General features: G+C 41.0%; 1 protein-coding gene across 4 annotated transcripts in view; it reads right to left on the bottom strand.

Annotated features, from left to right (window-relative positions):
• LOC115207615 (cadherin-4-like) overlaps positions 1–19,344 on the bottom strand; it is a 373,996-nt gene that overhangs the window by 206,878 nt on the left and 147,774 nt on the right. For 3 of the 4 annotated variants that reach the window (XM_029774884.1, XM_029774885.1, XM_029774886.1), the window contains exon 3: positions 12,368–12,391. The exons of the other annotated variant lie outside the window; for it this stretch is intronic. In XM_029774884.1, coding sequence (XP_029630744.1) covers positions 12,368–12,391 — 24 coding nt within the window. The remainder of the gene's footprint in view (positions 1–12,367; positions 12,392–19,344) is intronic. 4 annotated transcript variants of the gene reach the window in all.

Below are 19,344 nucleotides of genomic sequence, written 5' to 3'. Positions count from 1 at the left end.
GTTTTGTTTTGCACTAAGCAATATATGGCTCCATGTTCTATGTGTTTACTGATGTTGTTTGCTCCCCCATTCGGTCCTGACAGAGTTAAGGCAGTTTCCAGTGCAGATGATGGGGCTGAACAATTTGCTCGGCTGCCAGAAAAAACATTATCAATCCGGAGACTACAGATTAAGGCACTTAAACCAGCCAGGCTCAACATTTTCTCTTAACACAATTACACTTAGGACTCCTGGTACAGCCAATTAAGCAGAGAGAGAAAGTTCCCAGCCACTTGACAATGAGTAGGGTGTCCACCCACTCTGCCCAGGGTGGGTGAAAATGCACTTTGATGATGACATTTCACTTCCTTATGTTTTAAAATAAATGTTACCAAGACAGAGGATTCTTAGTGTTTAGAATGGTTCAGTGGGGCCTAATGTATCTTTAACATTATACTCAAAAAGTCGGATTTCATAACCTAATACATCCCATAATAAACACAGTGGTCTAAGGCACTGCATCACAGTGCTAGCTGTGCCACTAGAGATTCTGGGTTTGAGTCCAGGCTCTGCGGTGGCCAGGAGACTCATGGGGCTGTGCACAATTGGCCCAGCGATGTCCGGGTTAGGGGAGGGTTTGGCCGGCAGGGATGTCATTGTCCCATTGTGCACTAGCGACTCCTGTGATGGGCCAGCCGCAGTGCACGCTGACACAGTTGCCAGGTGTAGGGTGTTTCCTCTGAAACATTGGTGTGACTGGCTTCAGGGTTAAGTGGGCATTGTGTCAAGAAGCAGTGCGGCTTGGTTGGTTTGTGTTTCGGCTCTCGACCTTCGCCTCTCCCTAGTCCGTGCGGGAGTCGCAGCAATGAGACAAGACTGTAACTACCAATTGGATACCATGAAAAGGGGGTAAAAAAAAATGGGGGCAAAAGGCCTCTGCCATTTAACTGATTTAGAGCAGAATTTTGGAGTGACAATGGAATGAACCAATCAGATTTTTACTTGCAACGGGTAGGACCATTTAAAAAGAAAAGTGACGACATGTCACTACCGAGGGGGTGGTTGCTGTAATCTATGGCTTCTGGGTGGGATATGTACTTACGGTCACTGCAGGGACAATGTCGTCGATGCACTTATTGATGAAGCTGATGACTGAGGTGGTATACTCCTCAATGCAATTGGATGAATCCCAGAACATATTCCAGCAAAACAGTCCTGTAGCGTAGCATCGGCGTCATCTGAGCACTTCCGTATTGAGCGAGTCACTGGTACAGTGGTTCATCCTTTAAAAGTTGCAGCATACTGCAGCACAGCTTGCATGGTGCCGCAGAATTCTATGGCACGTTATTTAAGTGCCAACCACTGGTACAATTAATGTTAGTTAGTGCTAGTTTGACCACCAGAGGGCATCTTTGAAAATCATTTGATAGCTTTCAATAGTGGCTATACAAGATTTAAAAAAATATTTTTCTAAAAACAGTATATGGGACTGATTTTAAGAAATTTTGCTGAATTCATTTGATTAATATTATGGTGTTTCTATTCCAAGAAAAAGAAAAAGCCCTCTGGGTTTCCATTAGGATGGAACGGAAAATATGGCGCTGTACAACATGACGGTTGGGCGTAGGCTACACAGTACTAGGCTATTTAGCTAAAGAATCCCTGTGTTGTGTGGGCACGCGGGAGACCGGAATTAGTATGCTGTCCTTGTAAATAACAATTTGTTCTTAACGAACTTGCCTAGATTGTCACGTCCTGACCAGTATAAGGGTTATTGTAGTTTGGTCAGAACGTGGCAGAGGGTATTTGTTTTATGTGGTTCGGGGTGGTGGTTTATTTAGTAGGGCGTTTGATTAATTATTTCCGGGTTTTGGGGTAATGTTCTATGTTTGTATTTCTGTGGTCTCTGGTCTTTTGTATTTCTATGTCTGGTTTATTGGGGTTGGACTCTCAATTGGAGGCAGGTGTTTTCTCGTTGCCTCTGATTGGGAGTCCTATATATGGGTATGTGTTTGGTTTAGTGTTTGTGGGAGATTGTTTCTTGTTTTGCCTGTATGAGCAAGACAAGACTGTTTTGTTGTTTGTGAGTTCTTCGTTTTGTTATTTTGGTGTTCTCTTTATTTAAAAATAAATACAAGATGAGCATCCACATTCCTGCTGCGTTTTGGTCCTCCATTCCCGACGACAACCGTTACATAGATAAATAAAGGTTACACTAAGAGCATAACATTTCTACACCATCATTTTAGTCTAACCAATACCCAAACGGAGATTCAGTGAAAATAAAAATCTCAATGATTTATCAAGACCAGTCCCCATGCTTGTCTCAGAGCAGCACGAAACAGTGCTAAAATATTTGTAGGCTATTGCTTCAAATCCTATTGCTTCTAACTTCAATATGCTCTTAAAATAAATAAGACCTACACCACTTTTAACAGCACATTACTCAACACTAGTGAGACTCATGTCGCCTATGGTCTACAGTATATCGAAAAATACGGCGTGACTCTCCGCCAATAATTACATATAGAGGATTCTAAATTAAAACCAAAAGCCGCCTCATTGGTCTCTCGGCATGGGTATATGTAGCAACGCATTTTGCATTGCGATGCTGTGAGTTAGACAGCTGCGCCACTGTGGAGGCCCTGTCCACAAAGTATCAAAATACAGAGAGGTGTTGGTAAAGGTATATTGTCCTGCTAATAGCCCATAATGGGCTATTATAATACTGTACACGGTGTCCAGGTCAGGATAACCAAAACATTTCTTTATTAAAGACTATCAGAAAGAATGTTGGTACTTATTATTTTGATCCAAAGCCATGAATGAGTGAGTCACTCAGCTTTAAGTAGGTGCCGGGCTGTATGACTGTGCCATCAATATGTAACAATATTTTGGAGGTTATTAATAATAATAACTTAGAACCTAACTTAGAAATACATTTCACGATAGAAGTCTCCCCCTACCCTCCATCTAGGCTCCAGCTACCTGCTAGATCAGCGGGAACGTTGTCCCTAGTCAGCGCCATTATTAGTGCAATGCCCCTGAAAGTGTTGCTCTTGCTCTGAGAATCTTCTCTTTCTAATTATGTAAGCCTGGGCAGCTAGCTCGGTTGTCATCAAATGCTAGCCCAAAAATACATGGGCTAGCATAATTGCCCCCCATTGTTTTCCTATGGAGAGGCATGCCGGTCTATTTCGCCAAATATCTCACTGTGTATATTTGGGTTTTTTAAAGTCGGGTGTAACCGGTGTGAAATGGCTAGCTAGTTAGCGGGGTGCGCGCTAATAGCGTTTCAATCGGTGACGTCACTCGCTCTGAGACCTGGAAGTAGTTGTTCCCCTTGCCCTGCAAGGGCCATCGCTTTTGTGGAGCGATGGGTAACGATGCTTCGAGGGTGGCTGTTGTCGATGTGTGCAGAGGTGCCTGGTTCGAGCCCAGGTAGGGGCGAGGAGAGGGATGAAAGCAAAACTGTTACACAGGCACCATTTTAATCAGGAGAATCTCCTCTTTGTACTTATGTATGTCTGGGCAGCGAGCTCGTTTGTCATCGATCGCTAGACCAGAAATAGTCATAAGTTTTAATTTTTTCCCTACTTTTTCATTACGCAGACATAAGCACAGTTGACACCATCGAGGTGCGGCTGTTTACTTTCTACACAGTTTCATCCAATGAACAGATTGTAGTGGTAAAATAAAAAGGATACATTTTTTATGGAATTCTAAGCATCACCAGTCAAAACAGGCTCTGCGAATGTTTGATTCCATTAACCTCTCTAGGGTAGGGGGCAGTATTTGCACAGCCGGATAAAAAACGTACCCGATTTAATCTGGTTATTACTACTGCCCAGAAACGAGAATATGCATTTAATTATTGGCTTTGGATAGAAAACACTCTAAAGTTTCTAAAACTGTTTGAATGGTGTCTGTGAGTATAACAGAACTCATATGGCAGGCAAAAACCTGAGAAGATTCCTTACAGGAAGTGCCCTCTCTGACCATTTCTTGGGCTTCTACACTCTCTTTATTGAAAACTGAGGATCTCTGCTGTAACGTGACACTTCCTACGGCTCCCATAGGCTCTCAGAAGGTGGCAAAACGGTGAATGATGCCTTTGGAGCCCCTGGCTGAAAAACAGTAGCGCATTTGGATAGTGGTCGATCAGAGAACAATGAGACTGGGGCGCGTGCACGAGGCGACACCATGCTTTTATTTTTTGGTCTTTGAACGAAAACAGGGTTTCCCGGTCGGAATATTATCGCTTTTTTACGAGAAAAATCGCATAAAAATTGATTTTAAACAGCGGTTGACATGCTTCGAAGTACGGTAATGGAATATTTAGAAATGTTTTGTCACGAAACGCGTCGGGCGCGTCACCCTTCGTCACCCTTCGGATAGTGTCTTGAACGCACGAACAAAACAGAGGATATTTGAACATAACTATGGATTATTTTGAACCAAACCAACATTTGGTATTGAAGTAGAAGTCCTGGGAGTGCATTCTGACGAAGAACAGCAAAGGTAATCAAATTTTTCTAATAGTAAATCGGAGTTTGGTGAGGGCCAAACTTGGTGGGTGTCAAAATAGCTAGCCCGTGATGGCTGGGCTTTCTACTCAGAATATTGCAAAATGTGCTTTTGCCGAAAAGCTATTTTAAAATCGGACACCGCGATTGCATAAAGGAGTTCTGTATCTATAATTCTTAAAATAATTGTTATGTTTTTTGTGAACGTTTATCGTGAGTAATTTAGTAAATTCACCGGAAGTTTGCGGTGGGTATGCTAGTTCTGAACGTCACATGCTAATGTAAAAAGCTGTTTTTTGATATAAATATGAACTTGATTGAACAAAACATGCATGTATTGTATAACATAATGTCCTAGGAGTGTCATCTGATGAAGATCATCAAAGGTTAGTGCTGCATTTAGCTGTGGTTTGGGTTTATGTGACATTATATGCTAGCTTGAAAAATGGGTGTCTGATTATTTCTGGCTGGGTACTCTGCTGACATAATCTAATGTTTTGCTTTCGTTGTAAAGCCTTTTTGAAATCGGACAGTGTGGTTAGATTAACGAGAGTCTTGTCTTTAAAATGGTGTAAAATAGTCATATGTTTGAGAAATTGAAGTAATAGCATTTCTAAGGTATTTGAATAACGCGCCACGGGATTCCACTGGCTGTTGAGTAGGTGGGACGATTTCGTCCCACATACCCTAGAGAGGTTAATATGCTATGGGCTCGCATCAGTGTTCCAGTTTAGTCAACTTCATAAGCCGTTTTTCAGCCTTGGGTGAATTTTGACTCGTTCTATTGTCCAGCATATAGATAGCCAGAGCGAATTTACGAAAGCACCCAAATGTCCATTGAGAAAGCACAACGACTATACATTTTAGCTAAGCTAAGAATGACGAGAATAATCAAGTCAATAAATGTTGGGTAATTAAATAGCCTATAGTTAATATACTGGCAAGTTTGATGTATAACTACTAACATTAGGTAGCTAGCTAACATACCGGTATATACTGCTGTAATGATATGCTATGTGGTTTGTAAGGACAGCGTAGCTAACAAATTGTCAGCCATCATAACATGTAAGGTAACTTATTTGAAAAGTAATTACTTTATTCATTGAGTAGCAAGCTACCCCTTGGTAGTTAGGCCAAATCTGGTCTGTGATGGGGGGGTTTCACACCTAGCTCGGCTATTAGACTATTCTTTAGTAAAGGTTGAATTGTTCAGCTATTAGCCCCCCTCCCCAATTTGCAACAAATTGTTGTTCCTATCTCATTCCTTTCCCTCTTCCACGCGTCATCATTCTGCTCTTGAGTGGCTCACTTGTGGGCGTGCTGGCAGGATATGGCAGCATCTTTGGTTGTGCGTCAAGAATTCTGCATACAGTAGCACGTTTGTATGAAGGTGTGGTTATTCACAGGCAAATTGTTATATGCTATGGAAGTACATTTGTGTCTTTTTGTCGAGAGTAAAATCTTTTTTATTTTCAATCAACAGCCACCCTTGAAGCATTGTTACCCATCTCTCCACAAAAGCCGCAGCTTTTTTTTAGTTAGCCATTTCACACTGGTTACACATAGGCTTCAATAATGCCCTTCAGACTTGAAGTTGATACGACAACTGAGGTTCATAGATTGGTATGAATATTAGTTCAGAACCTAACATTTTAGCATCCATACACAGATTGGCTACATACTGTAGCTAGTTACACATCCATAGGCATACAGTTATTTTTATCCTCCGCTACACAATAAGAAAGTAAATAGTTAGCTATGTTACTTCAGCTGCATTACAAGGCAAGCTTACACAATTGTACATTAAATTTGCAGTAAATGCTTTAGCTAGCTAGATTCTTTACATCCACTGTTTCACAAGACGACAGACTAATTTGCTGGGTACCTCCTTAGTCCCACGGTGCAAGCTCGCAACTTTTAAAGGAGGAACCAGTGTATGCAGTGTGTTAGACCATTGCACCACTCAGGCACTGTACAATGTGACCTGTTGGGAGTGGCCTACAGTACTACAGTAAGAGCAAAATAATCCTAACAAAATAAAGAAATAATGAACACCTTAGTGTAACAACAGTTTTAGTAAGTAATACTGATGTCGTGCACAATTATCAGTTTCTATTTAGGTTTATGTCACCCATTCATTGTCAGTTAGAGACACAGTAGGACCCAAAAGCATAATCAGTGCTCTAACTCCCCCTTGCGCTGGTCTGGAGCAATGAAGTGGTGACGCAGGGTACCGTACTAAACCACAAATTACCTCTAAGTACCGCAGCATAATCGCAAAACTTTTAGTGGAGCAACCACTTTACTTCCTGCTTTAGTTTTTGCTTGTAAGCAGGAATCAGGAGGATAGAATTATGGTTAGATTTGCCAAATGGAGGGCGGGGGAGAGCTTTGTATGCATCTCTGTGTGTGGAGTAAAGGTGGTCTAGGTTTTTTTTCCCCCTGGTTGCACATGTAACATGCTGGTAAAAATTTGGTAAAACTGATTTAAGTTTGCCTGCATTAAAGTCCCCGGCCACTAGGAGCGCCACTCCTGGGTGAGAATTTTCTTGTTTGCTTATGGCCTTATAGAGTTGAGTGTGGTCTTAGTGCCAGCATAGGTCTGTGGTGGTAAATAGACAGCTACGAATAATATAGATGAGAACTCTCTTGGTAGATAGTGTGGTCTAAAGATTTTGTGAATAACACGTAGGCTTCTACCTCCAGCTTATACATACTATATACATTTTATGGACACAATCTAGTTTACAATTGTCTTTGTTTTTAGTCCTGGCCTTCCTCTATTTCTGATGTCCATTCAGTTTGATTTCTATTTGCCATATATTTGTAACTGTGCTATTTCACAAAAGTTCTGAACCTATATACATTTTACAGACACAGTATGTTTTACATTTGCTTCTTGTTGTTATTAGTTCCACCCTTCAGCTCCATTCAACCCCTATCATCTATCTCTTAACACCATCCATATTGGATTTCTGTTCGCAATTTATTTTTCTACTGTCCTGTGATGCTTCACTAAAGTTATGAACCTTTTCAATCTCATAGTTTCTACAGATTGTAAATTAAAGTTATTGCTATCTGCAGTGTAAGCTCCAGGTAAATGTTGCAATTCTTCAGCTATTCCTGGACCTGTGACCAAAAACGAGCTACATATGGACAGTACCAAAATAAAATATCTAATGACTGCCTCCTCACAGCAAAACCTGCAGAGCTGGGAAGGTTGTATCACACACATATATATATAGCATTCTATTGGTTGCAAGAATTTTGTATAATAATTTAAATTGAAAAATTCTAAGTTTTGAATCCGGTGTCGTCTTGCGTGTCAATTCATAAACCATGTGCCATGGAATCGGTACAGTGAAAATCTCTTCCCAACTATTTTGCAATCTGTATGGCACAGCTGTCCATTTTTTGGTCCTTAAATGAAACTGGTATATCTATATTTATCACAATTTTCTTTAACCAATTTTGTTCTCAATGCAGGGCCGTCAGACAAGTTCCTTACTTTATCCCCCTTCCACTTGCCTCTTCCATTTTTGTGGTAATGCTGCAAATAGTTGGTTGTAATTTTGGGTAGAGTAGACATTTCCATATATTTGTGTTAGCGGCATGAGTGACATAACTCGACCAGTCCTATTTATGATATAATTTACAAAGATTATACCTTTTTAAAACATTTTATCAATACACTTTTTATTTTTGATCAATTAGCATATTTCAGTTTAACCACAATATTTGTTGTATTCTGTCTTTTCTGGTGGATTAAACTGAAATTGCAACCAACTTTCCATGGCTTGTTTAAAAAATAACGATATTTTGGAGATAATTTTGTTTTTAAATAACCGAAAGTGAGCAGTTGTAATCTGAATAAAGGGAAAAAGGACATCCTTGAACATGGGGCGAGACATTCTTACTAATTTGCTAGAGAACCAATTCAGATTTAAGTATAACTTGTGTATGCCTTTAGTGAGACGTCTAATGCTTTAATGTTTAATAATTTCTACCCTCCAAATTCATATTCATTATATAAATAGGCCCTTTTAATTCTGTCTGGCTTGCCATTCCAAATCAAATCGAATATTTTTTGCTTATATAATTAAAAATACAGGTCGCTAGGTGTAGGCATAACCTTTAGAAAATAGGTAAACTGTGATATGACTAAATAGTTAATCAGGGTGATTTGTCCACAAATAGACAGGTGTTTTCCTTTCCAGAGAGCAAGATCTTATCTATTTTTGCTAACTTTCTATTAAATTTTATTGGAGTGAGATAATTTCATTATTTCAGGATATGTATACCGAGTATGTCCACATCCCTGTCAGACCATTTTATTGAAAATTAAATGGTAATGTAAAAGTTGTATTTGTTTGTGATCCAATAGGTAATATAGTACACTTATGATCATTTGGTTTTGATCCAGAGAGGTTAGAAAAAGTATCTAGATCCTCTATGAGGCTGTGGAGGGATTCTAATTGTGGATTTAAAAGAATCCCTTAATATTATTGCTGATTTGATTTTAACAGCTAACATTTCGAAGGCAATAATAAATAGATATGCCGATAGTGGACAACCTTGTTTTATTCCTCTTGACAGTTTAAAACTTTCTGAGATGGTGCCATTATTTACTATTTTACACCTAGAGTTACTGTACATAACTTTAACCCATTTTATAAGAGATTCTCCAAAATTGAAATATTCCATGCATTTATATATAAACTCCAGTCGTACTTTATCAAAGGCCTTTTCAAAGTCAGCTATGAATAGCAGGCCTGGATTCCCAGATATTTCATAGTGTTCTATTGTTTCCAGTCTTATATTATCTCCAATGTATCATTCATGTAAAAAACATGTTTGCTTAGGATGAATAATATCTGACAAAACATTTTTAATGTAGAATAAGAAGAAGAAGACGAAATAGAATCGCAAGAGAAAATAATCAGTGTCACAAGCAGTAGTTTTCTCACGCTAACACTAATAATGTTAGCTTGCTTGTATTGTAGTAGTGTGACAATGGTAACTAGCTTGTGTTGTAGTAGTGTGACAATGTTAGCTAGCTTGTGTTGTAGTAGTGTGACAATGTTAGCTAGCTTGTGCTGTAGTAGTGTAACAATGGCGACAGGCGGCTACAGCAGCTGTTATCTAGTTCAAGGTGGATGTGGTTGCTAATTTGTTAGCATCATTCTTTTCAAGATTAACTTTCAAACTGTCTTTTCAAATTATCATAATGGAGTGAATGGGCTGCTTATTCTCTAACATTTTTGATGCTGCGTGTGACTGCTGTAGTCTGTCTATCAGCCATGTCTGTGTTTGACTAAAATTGGCTCTTCTTCAGCGCCATGGAGTGCACAGGTATTACGGTCGCTGTCCTTTCAGCACCATGAGCCTGTCATCTTTGATGTGACACTGTTGTTGTCGCTATTGGTGATAGTGTGATACTGGGATAGTGGCTGCCATAAGTTGTGTAAACTGTGCATTATTTTATGCTGTGTGCCATGTTGTGTCCATGCCGGTTCTGTCTCTGTGTGTGCGGGAGCCCAAAACACGGCCAGGCCTGTTTGATTCATTCATAATGTCATCAAAAAGTATTGTTCCTCCTTCACTAGAATCAGAATGGTCTGACTACAGAAGATATGTTTTCTGTTATTTTTGTAATTTTTTTTGACACAACGTATTGAAAGATTTTTGGTCTCTCTGAAGGCCTAGGTCCTATAGTCACTGACACTGACACATTCAATCAAGCGTACCACTCACATGCATTCACACCTGGTCAGCAGTGTGTGGTAGGCCATGTGCTTTAGTTAGCATAAGATAGTGATAAGCTGGGTCGCTCTCTTCCTCTCCCCCCGCTGCCTCCTAGCAGCAGTGTACAAAGAGCCAAGGGCACAGAAACCTTGGCTTAGTTCTATCTCCTCTCACTCTTTCATCTGCCTTTCACTCCTTCCCTTTTATTACTTATTTCATACCTCTCTCCCTCTGAAATACAGTATCATTCAAATTATTTGATAGGTGACGGAAAGGCAAGAGAGAAATCATGCCCTATTCCCTCTGTCTTCCTCCCCCTCTCAGAGATCACATAGCTGCTCTCTCTGCTCTGTCCTTCTATGGACCATGTGGAGATGAAATGAAGCCCATTATAGTCAGTTGTATAAAGACAAAGAGACAGTGGGCAGGAGATGAAAGATGAAATCATTAGAGACAAAGGAGGCCAATAGGCTAAATAGGGCAGAGTGAATATATCCTGTACACAGCGCTTGATTTGGGCCAGAGCTGTCCGGAGCGGCATACCAGCACATCCAATTTTTGGGGAACTGCGCAGCTCTATAAAACAAAGTAGCCTATCGCTGGACTGGATTCTCACACAGCGTCAAAAAAAGATTGATCAAAGCGGAATGAAGATGGGATCTGGATTCCGCTAGTCTGTGAATCCGGTGTATGGGTGCCTGTAGACTTCGAGTTTAAGAATGCGCACATTGAGAATGTGCCATGCCTGAATGAGCAAGTTGTCGAATGAGGGTTCTTATGGTCATGAAAATGTCCTCCTGTTCAGCAAGTTCATGTTAAGTTTACATACTGCAAATTCAAATGTTTATAATATTTGTCTTTACACATTCGTCTATAATATTACATTCGTCTATAATATTACTCTTATTTATTAAATATAAGGTATACCATTTCATTGCCTAATAAGCTATACTGTACCACCTTATTGTATGTCAACAATGGGATTTACATAGGCTTTTAGCAAACTCATAAAAATCCGTCAGTGATATTGAAGCGATATTGTTCGACCTTAAAATATGATAACTATGCAACAGAACAGATGAACAGGAACTGGAACTATGATGAACAGGAACTGGAACTATTTCCAGTCTTCTGATCCGCTGGATCATACATCAATAACCAAGCACCCAGCATCAATAACCCAACCGTTTTTAAAGAAAACAACCCGACTAAGTAACCCAATGCCTGCAAACCAGCAGTTGGGTCAAGCAAACAACCCAACATGTTTTAGAGTGTACTGGGTGGGCAGGCTTTTGTTCAAGCTCCGCTCTAACACCACATTGTAGTCTAAACATCAGCTGGTCAACAGAACCTTGATAAGCAGACTCGGTGTGTTTCAGGGCTGGATCAAAAGCCTGCACACCCAGTAACTCTCCAGATGGATGGTTGACCACTTGTTTTATACAGTAGCATAACAGTGCAGTTATTCTACTTTGTGGGGGGTTAAGTGCCTTATTTATTGGCACAACGGCAGGAGATAGCAGGCCTAAATGGGATCAGAGACCAACAGCCTTCTAGTGTCAATACCACATTTATGTAACTTTTTCATGTAGGCTACATAGAGACGCCACCAATTATTGGTCATTGAAATTTGGTTAGAAGTCATGGAAAAGCCATGAAATTCCATCTGTCAAAATGTGTATGAACCCTTAACAGTGAATAATCAGATCTCTATAGCTTAATGTTATTTGTGAATTTCTGTGAACATAGTCAAATGAACCGACTTGAAAAAAAGACAGCTCCCACACCTCTTTCATCCCAAGTCAAGCACTGCCTGTACATGCAAGGACAATATGCCAAATTCAAACTCTGATCAGCCACATCGGTCCAGCGCTGCTGTTTTGGTAATTACATTCGGTTTATGTTTTTCCCTTTCCAAAATTGATGTAACATGAAATGTGATGAAGAGGAAAATGGCTTCCTGCTGATGCAAATGATGTTCTGTGCTCATGGCATCAAACTCCCCCTGAGACAAACACCTGAAAACAGCTCTTTGCACATCCACAAAAACATCTCCAATCTGGCGCAGTCAAATCAGCCATATCTAAATCAGGGAAACGTGCCTCTGTAGTGCTTACCACGTTCACTCGATAGGCTGGTGTCTGTCAGGGAGAGAGAAGAGAAAGAGATGAAGGGAGAGAGAATACAACAATTAGAACACAACATGCTAGCTATCAAGCGGCCATACAAACGTGTGTCATTGTTGAACAACAGAGAGTGGTTAAGGAAACAGAAACAACAGACAAATCACAGATCACACAGAATGGAAACCAGAACCAACAAAGACACATCCTGCTTAGTAAGTTGCTGAGCAGTCATCTATCACTTCTATCATGAGGAAAGAAAAAGACGTCCACACACTGTCATTCTCTTAAAATAAATCACACACTCTTTAAGTTTGGGTGACATAAGAACATGGAGCTATTGGAGCTCACTTTAAATAAACATGGAGCTACATTCTGGTATGTTGTGTACTGCACACACTGCAATTCAACTGGAACAGTTTTCTTTACACTCCTTTTTCTTTACATTGCCTTTAGCACTTAGATCCATCAACTTGAATAGACCCCAGTTGTTGTGATGTCTATAATGCGATATTGGTCTCGCAATGAAACACAGTGAATTCCACGACACGCTACATTTATGTATATGTTTAGGTCTTTATTTAGGCAAAAATAAAGACTGAAAGATCCAGCTGGATGAGGAGAGAAGCAGCCAGCTGTTTGTGTTCTAGACAGTTTCTCTCTATGCCTTCTGCCCCTCTGATGCCCTCGAACGGAGAAGCTGCACACAGATTCGATGAGGGACAATTTCCATGAATGCTGTTTTGCATTCATTGACCTCATTTCTGCGTCGGGCGTCACAGGAAGTCTGGAGCGCTGACAACAACACCCCCTGCCAGTCCACCCCTGCTCACCAAAGTGACCCTCAAATTGCTGTTTAATCACAGCAAAACACTTTGTAGCACAATTGTAGAACACTAGTAACTGTGACTGGCATGAATGCAGAATCTAAACGTGCCCCAAAGAGAGAGAAGGTTGCCATGCTGGGGGGAAAACATGGCCAATAATGTACTGTGTCTCTCTATGCTTTGTTTGTTAGGCTGTTTATGAATACAATTATTTTCAGAGCATCTATTGACTTACCCATGGTGCAGAGTTAGCCTCAAATAATGAAATGCACTAACAAGATTAGCATCTAAGCAACATTTGAGTCATTTAGCAGACACGCTTATCCAGAGCCACTTACAATTAATGCATTCATCTTAAGATAGCTAGGTGGGACAACCACATCTCACAGTCGTAGTAAGTACATGTACATTTTTCCACAATAATGAAATTATCAGCAAAGTCAGTGCGAGTAGGAAAAGACAAGCGCAGTCTTTTTTCTGGGGGGGGGGGGGCTGAGCAACTTGTGAAAGTGTGTATAGCAACTTGTGTATTTTGTACAACCAAGTAAATAGTATTTTTTAGAACCAAAACAAACAAGAAACATCCAAACAAACTACAAACCCGTCGATTTCTAGGCCCTAAACATTTTGTAATGTGTCCCGCCTCTCTCTTCTAGCGCATGCAAAGGCATCTCTATCCACCCCCTACATAACTCCAAGCACCTTTTCAATAATTCATCTCCCTCTGTTAAGGATTCAGCCTGCGCTGCACTTGCCAGTATCCCCACAAATTGGCAGGCAGCCTTATATTTGGCATACCCGCAGCAGCCTAGCGCTGCTCTCTCTCCTCTGTAGGCCTTGTAGCCATCCCCTTGAGAAGACTCAAGCTGACTCTCCTGCTCCCAGTCTCCCAGGGTGAGCCAGGGCTGCCTGTCTTGTCTTCAAGCCTCTTCCACAGCCTATTAGCAGGTTCTAGACTGGAACATTATAGATCCTTTAACAGTGTGTGATTTGGAAGTTAATATATTGAGCATTAACATTTACCACAGGGCTTCATAAGGGCTTCAGACGGGCAGCCAATAGTTCTGTCCCCTCAACATCATGTGTCCTGTTCCTGTGTTTGGTCTCCTACCGCCAAGTTCTGAAGTCTGGCCACAGCTTGGCACTCACCGTAAGTCTCATCCCCTGTCTCACACATCCCCCTCCACCACCTTTATCCTTTATATGCACTGAGGGCCTGATGCTGACTAACCTATGCTCCCGAGTCCCAGGAATTGTAATCAATGTACAATTGATAGAATGTATAATGTATGGAATGAAAATACTAGTCTCACAGTACAGTCGAGTATTGATGAATCACTGTATTGCATTGAGCTGTGGTCACAATGCATTACCTACTAGAGGTGTTACAGAGAGATGTGCTGCTGGGATAAAATAAGTCACAGGAAGGGATGATGCATACTTCCTCTCATTACAACTCCAGGGAAAAAGGTCAGAGCTATTCATTTCCTCCATCAATTAGAGAAACACACCTTTGTGCCTCTGAAAGCCCAGCATTACATCCACATTTGCTGTGTGATTTCCTGTCTGTGTGTGGTTGTTCAGAGAGGTTGAGAGACTTGGGCAGAGTGAATGTGCCCAACATTAATATTACATGTGTACTGAGGATGCAAGCACCATTCAGTTCTCACTAAAGAGTGAGGAACTCTGCTCTACTGTAGCTTACGTGAAAACTTGATTGACATCTCACTGACACAAAAGCTTACAGGTAGTCTGCTTCAGTGTAAGTCTCTGCACACCATACAGCAGATGGAAGCTACCACCTGACGCCCTGTGTCAGTGCTTGTGTGTGTGTGTGTGTGTGTGTGTGTGTGTGTGTGTGTGTGTGTGTGTGTGTGTGTGTGTGTGTGTGTGTGTGTGTGTGTGTGTGTGTGTGTGTGTGTGTGTGTGCGTGTGCATGTGCATGTGCGTGTGAGAGAGATTGCATATGTGTGTGTCGTATAGCAGTGTGTTTTTTTTCCGAATGCAATACTACAATTAAATAAAATGTTGGACTAATTGCACTTTAACATGTACAGTACATGTAGCCTTATCCTGACATTTTTATTATGCATTTTTACTTATCCAGCCTACTTGCTTGTAAATATCTTTAGCTATGTGATTTTGTCTGTATGCATTGTGACTGTTGCAAAATGAACTCTCGTCATTGAGGACATTAAAGTTTTCTGAATCTGAATCATGCATAACAAATCTGGGTTTGACAATAACCCTTCAAAACCTAGTGTTGCCTAATTGCCAGAGAGTGTTCAGCTAATAAATAATGCATTTAAAAGTCTAATCTAATTTAGCAAATGAATATGTCTAGAAAACAATTAATCAGAGACCAAAAGTGTATTTACAAACAATCAATTATTCATAAAGTGAATGCTGGGTAAGTGGTCTCCTTCTCGGGTGAGATGCTGCCATAATTGGAGTGGGACTATAGGAGAGTGTGCGTTCGTGCGTGTGTTTGTGTGCATGTGTGTGTTCAGTCCCCATGCTCCCAACTTCTGCCCAAACAAGAAGAGCAACAAAAGAGTCAGCTCATTACTGCCTAATGAGTTGTCTGATTAATACGGAAAATAAAAGCATTATTGTAGAGTGCTGTATGTTTATTTAGTTTAATTATTGTACTAAAGTGACTGAATAGAAGCACAATGGGCTGAAACATTTACATGCATTCTAATATGGTAATAAGGCCCTAGAGGAGCAAATCAAGGCTATCAAGTACAGTGAAGACTTCTTACATAAGAAACAACAGGTCTAAATGTGTTGATGTGTGGTTGTTGATGTGCAGATATGTATCTGTTTACAATATGTACTCAACACACGCCATGTCATCTAGCCATTCTAAACCTTTCTGATGATGAGTTATGTAATGAGTGATCTCTGAGCGAGCCATTCTAAACCTCTCCGATGATGGGTTATGTACTGAGTGATCACTGAAACAGAATTCATTGTTATTGTGGAATAAACTCCTAGACTGTTGAAGCTGGAGAGGGATGGTCTTATCTCCTATGCTGTCAGTCACCAGAATATGGAGCTTGTTGTGAGCACAGTGGTGGAACCTAGCCTGGGCTCTGTTTACAATATTTCATAACACCGATAATAGGGCTCTTCAGGGGGCAACAGCGATAAACAGAACTCCCAAAATAATCACGTCCATGCACCAGAGTTGAACAGCTCTTTTACAATGTCCTACCAAAGTACCCATGCTGTCGCAGCATCACAGGCAGTAATGTTTCTCTGACAGACTGACTGGCCACAAAGTAGATAGAAAATGAGTAAAAACAGTATATGCCTCACTGTGAATCAACAAAATATTAGGTGTTTGCAATGGAAATGAACGTGTGCACACACACACACATAAACAAACTGTGCTGTGTGGACCCCAGGAAGAGTAGCTGCAGCTTTTGCAACAGCTAATGGGGATCCTAACAAAATACCCCCAAAATACCAATACCAAACTGCATCATCTCTCCATATCTTCGTTACATAAGCTGTTGTGGAGATAAAAAAAAAGAAGCCAACAGATTGTGAGGGTAATTCAATTTCCTCCAGCAATGCTGGCTTCCAAATGGTCTCCATCAGTGAGCCAATCAGCAGCTGATTCAGTGATTTCCCCAGCTGGGCTTCCTCTTAGACAGGAAGCCAGAGAATCTCAGGCTCAGAGACAGAGACACAATGACAGGTCTGCTGGATCACTGGTTCAGCACCAATGGATTGAATTGCATTTATATAGGATTTTACAGTAGACAGTAAGGACAGGACTCTGTCATTGGAGTAGCTGTGACACCCATGAATATTTGAGGATATGCATTTGTCACAGGCGTCGATGAACGGTGACCAAAATGCAGCGGGTATAGTGCTCATCTTTCTTCTTTATTTGAAAGAACACTCAAAACAAAATAAACAGACGACGAAACAGTTCCATAAGGCACACAGGCTATACAGAAAATAAGCATCCACAAAAACACAGGAAAAACAGGCTGCCTAAGTAAGGCTTCCAATCAGAGACAATGAAAGACACCTGCCTCTGATTGGAAGCCATACCTGGCCACACATAGAAAAAGAAACATAGAAATGGAAAACTAGAACCAAAATCCCCTAAAACCAAAAACCCCAAAACACACAAAACAAACACCCCCTGCCACGCCCTGACCATACTACAATTACAAATGACCCCTTTACTGGTCAGGACGTGACAGCATTATGACATGAGTTCATGCACAGGCATACATTTGTCCATTCACGACTAGGCCTATGTATGTATATTTATTATCATGTTTGCATAGAAATAAATGTCCAGACAACTTTAAAGTGATAGCTATTATATATCGTATAGCTTCTAAAGAGATGGCGCCGAAGAAGATGGCTTCCGTTTTACGATTTCGTAACCAATTGTGCTATTGTGTATGTTTTTTTGCGTTATTTGTAACTTATTTTGTACATAATGTTTCTGTCTTATGACCGAAAAGAGCATTTAGATATCAGGACAGCGATTACTCACCCCGTACTGGAGGAATACTTTTTCTTCAATGAGTCAGACGGGAAGGATTTACTTCAGACGCCTGACAAGGCCCTCATCACCGTCATTTGCAGGAGAAAGAGACGAAGGTAACGGGGACGAAGGTCCGGGTGCCTTGTAAGGATCCGTCGCCGAGAGGGTAATCTACCTTTACTATCGGTCCTATTAGCCAACGTACAATCAATCGATAATAAAATAGACAAACTACGATCATGTATATCCTACTAACAGGACATTAAAAACTGTAATATCTTATGTTTCACCGACATGAATAACATACAGCTGGCGGGTTTTAAGCTTTTTCGGCTGGATAGAACAGCTGCCTCTGGTAAGACAAGGGGTGGCGGTCTATGTATAATTGTAAACAACAGCTGGTGCTGTATTTTTGTAGCTGTCTATATACCACCACAAACCGATGCTGGCACTAAGGACGCACTCAATGAGCTGTATACGGCCATAAGCAAACAGGAAAACGCTCATCCGGAGGCAGCGCTCCTAGTGGCTGGGGACTTTAATGAGAGGAAACTCAAATCCGTTTTACCTCATTTCAACCAGCATGTTAAATGTGCAACCAGAGGGGAAAAAAACCTCTAGACCACCTTTACTCCACACACAGAGACGCGTATAAAGCTCTCCCTCGCCTTACATTTGGCAAATCTGACCATAATTCTATCCTCCTGATTCCTGCTTACAAGCAAAAACTAAAGCAGGAAGCACCAGTGACACAGTCAATAAGAAAGTGGTCAGATGAAGCAGATGCTAAGCTAAAGGAATGTTTTGCTGGCACAGACTGGAATATGTTCCGGGATTCTTCCGATGGCATTGAGGAGTACACCACATCAGTCATAGGCTTCATCAATAAGTGCATCGATGACGTCGTCCCCACAGTGACTGTACGTACATACCCCAACCAGAAGCCATGGATTACAGGCAACAGCTGCACTGAGCTAAAGGGTAGAATGGTCACTTTCAAGGAGCAGGACTCTAAGCCAGAAGCTTATAAGAAATCCTACTTTGCCCTCCGACGAACCATCAAACAGGCAAAGTGTCAATACAGGACTAAGATTGAATCGTATTACACCGGCTCCGACGCTCGTCGGATGAGGCAGGGCTTGCATACTATTACAGACTACAAAGGGAAGCACAGCCATGAGCTGCCCAGTGACACGAGCCTACCAGACGACCTAAATTACTTCTATGCTCGCTTCGAGGCAAGTAACACTGAGGGATGAATGAGAGCATCAGCTGTTCCAGACTACTGTGTGATCATGCTCTCTGTAGTGGATGTGAGTAAGACCTTTAAACAGGTCAACATTCACAAGGCCGCAGGGCCAGAATGATTACCAGGATGTGCACTCCGAGCATGCGCTGACCAACTGGCAAGTGTCTTCTATTTTTTACTTATCTATTTTTTTCTAAAAACTTCTTAAAGCATTGTTGGTTAAGGGCTTGTAAGTAAGCATTTCACTGTAAGGTCTACACCTGTTGTACTCGACGCATGTGACAAATACAATTTGATTTGATTTTCTCCACAGACACCAGACCACACTCACACCAATGCACAATGCACACCCCTAATACACACAGCAAACACAGTG

Source organism: Salmo trutta, chromosome 14 (assembly GCF_901001165.1).
Source record: "Salmo trutta chromosome 14, fSalTru1.1, whole genome shotgun sequence".
Lineage (NCBI taxonomy): Eukaryota > Metazoa > Chordata > Actinopteri > Salmoniformes > Salmonidae > Salmo > Salmo trutta.
The sequence above is the reverse complement of the archived record's forward strand: the minus strand, read 5'-3'. Positions and strand labels throughout refer to the sequence as shown.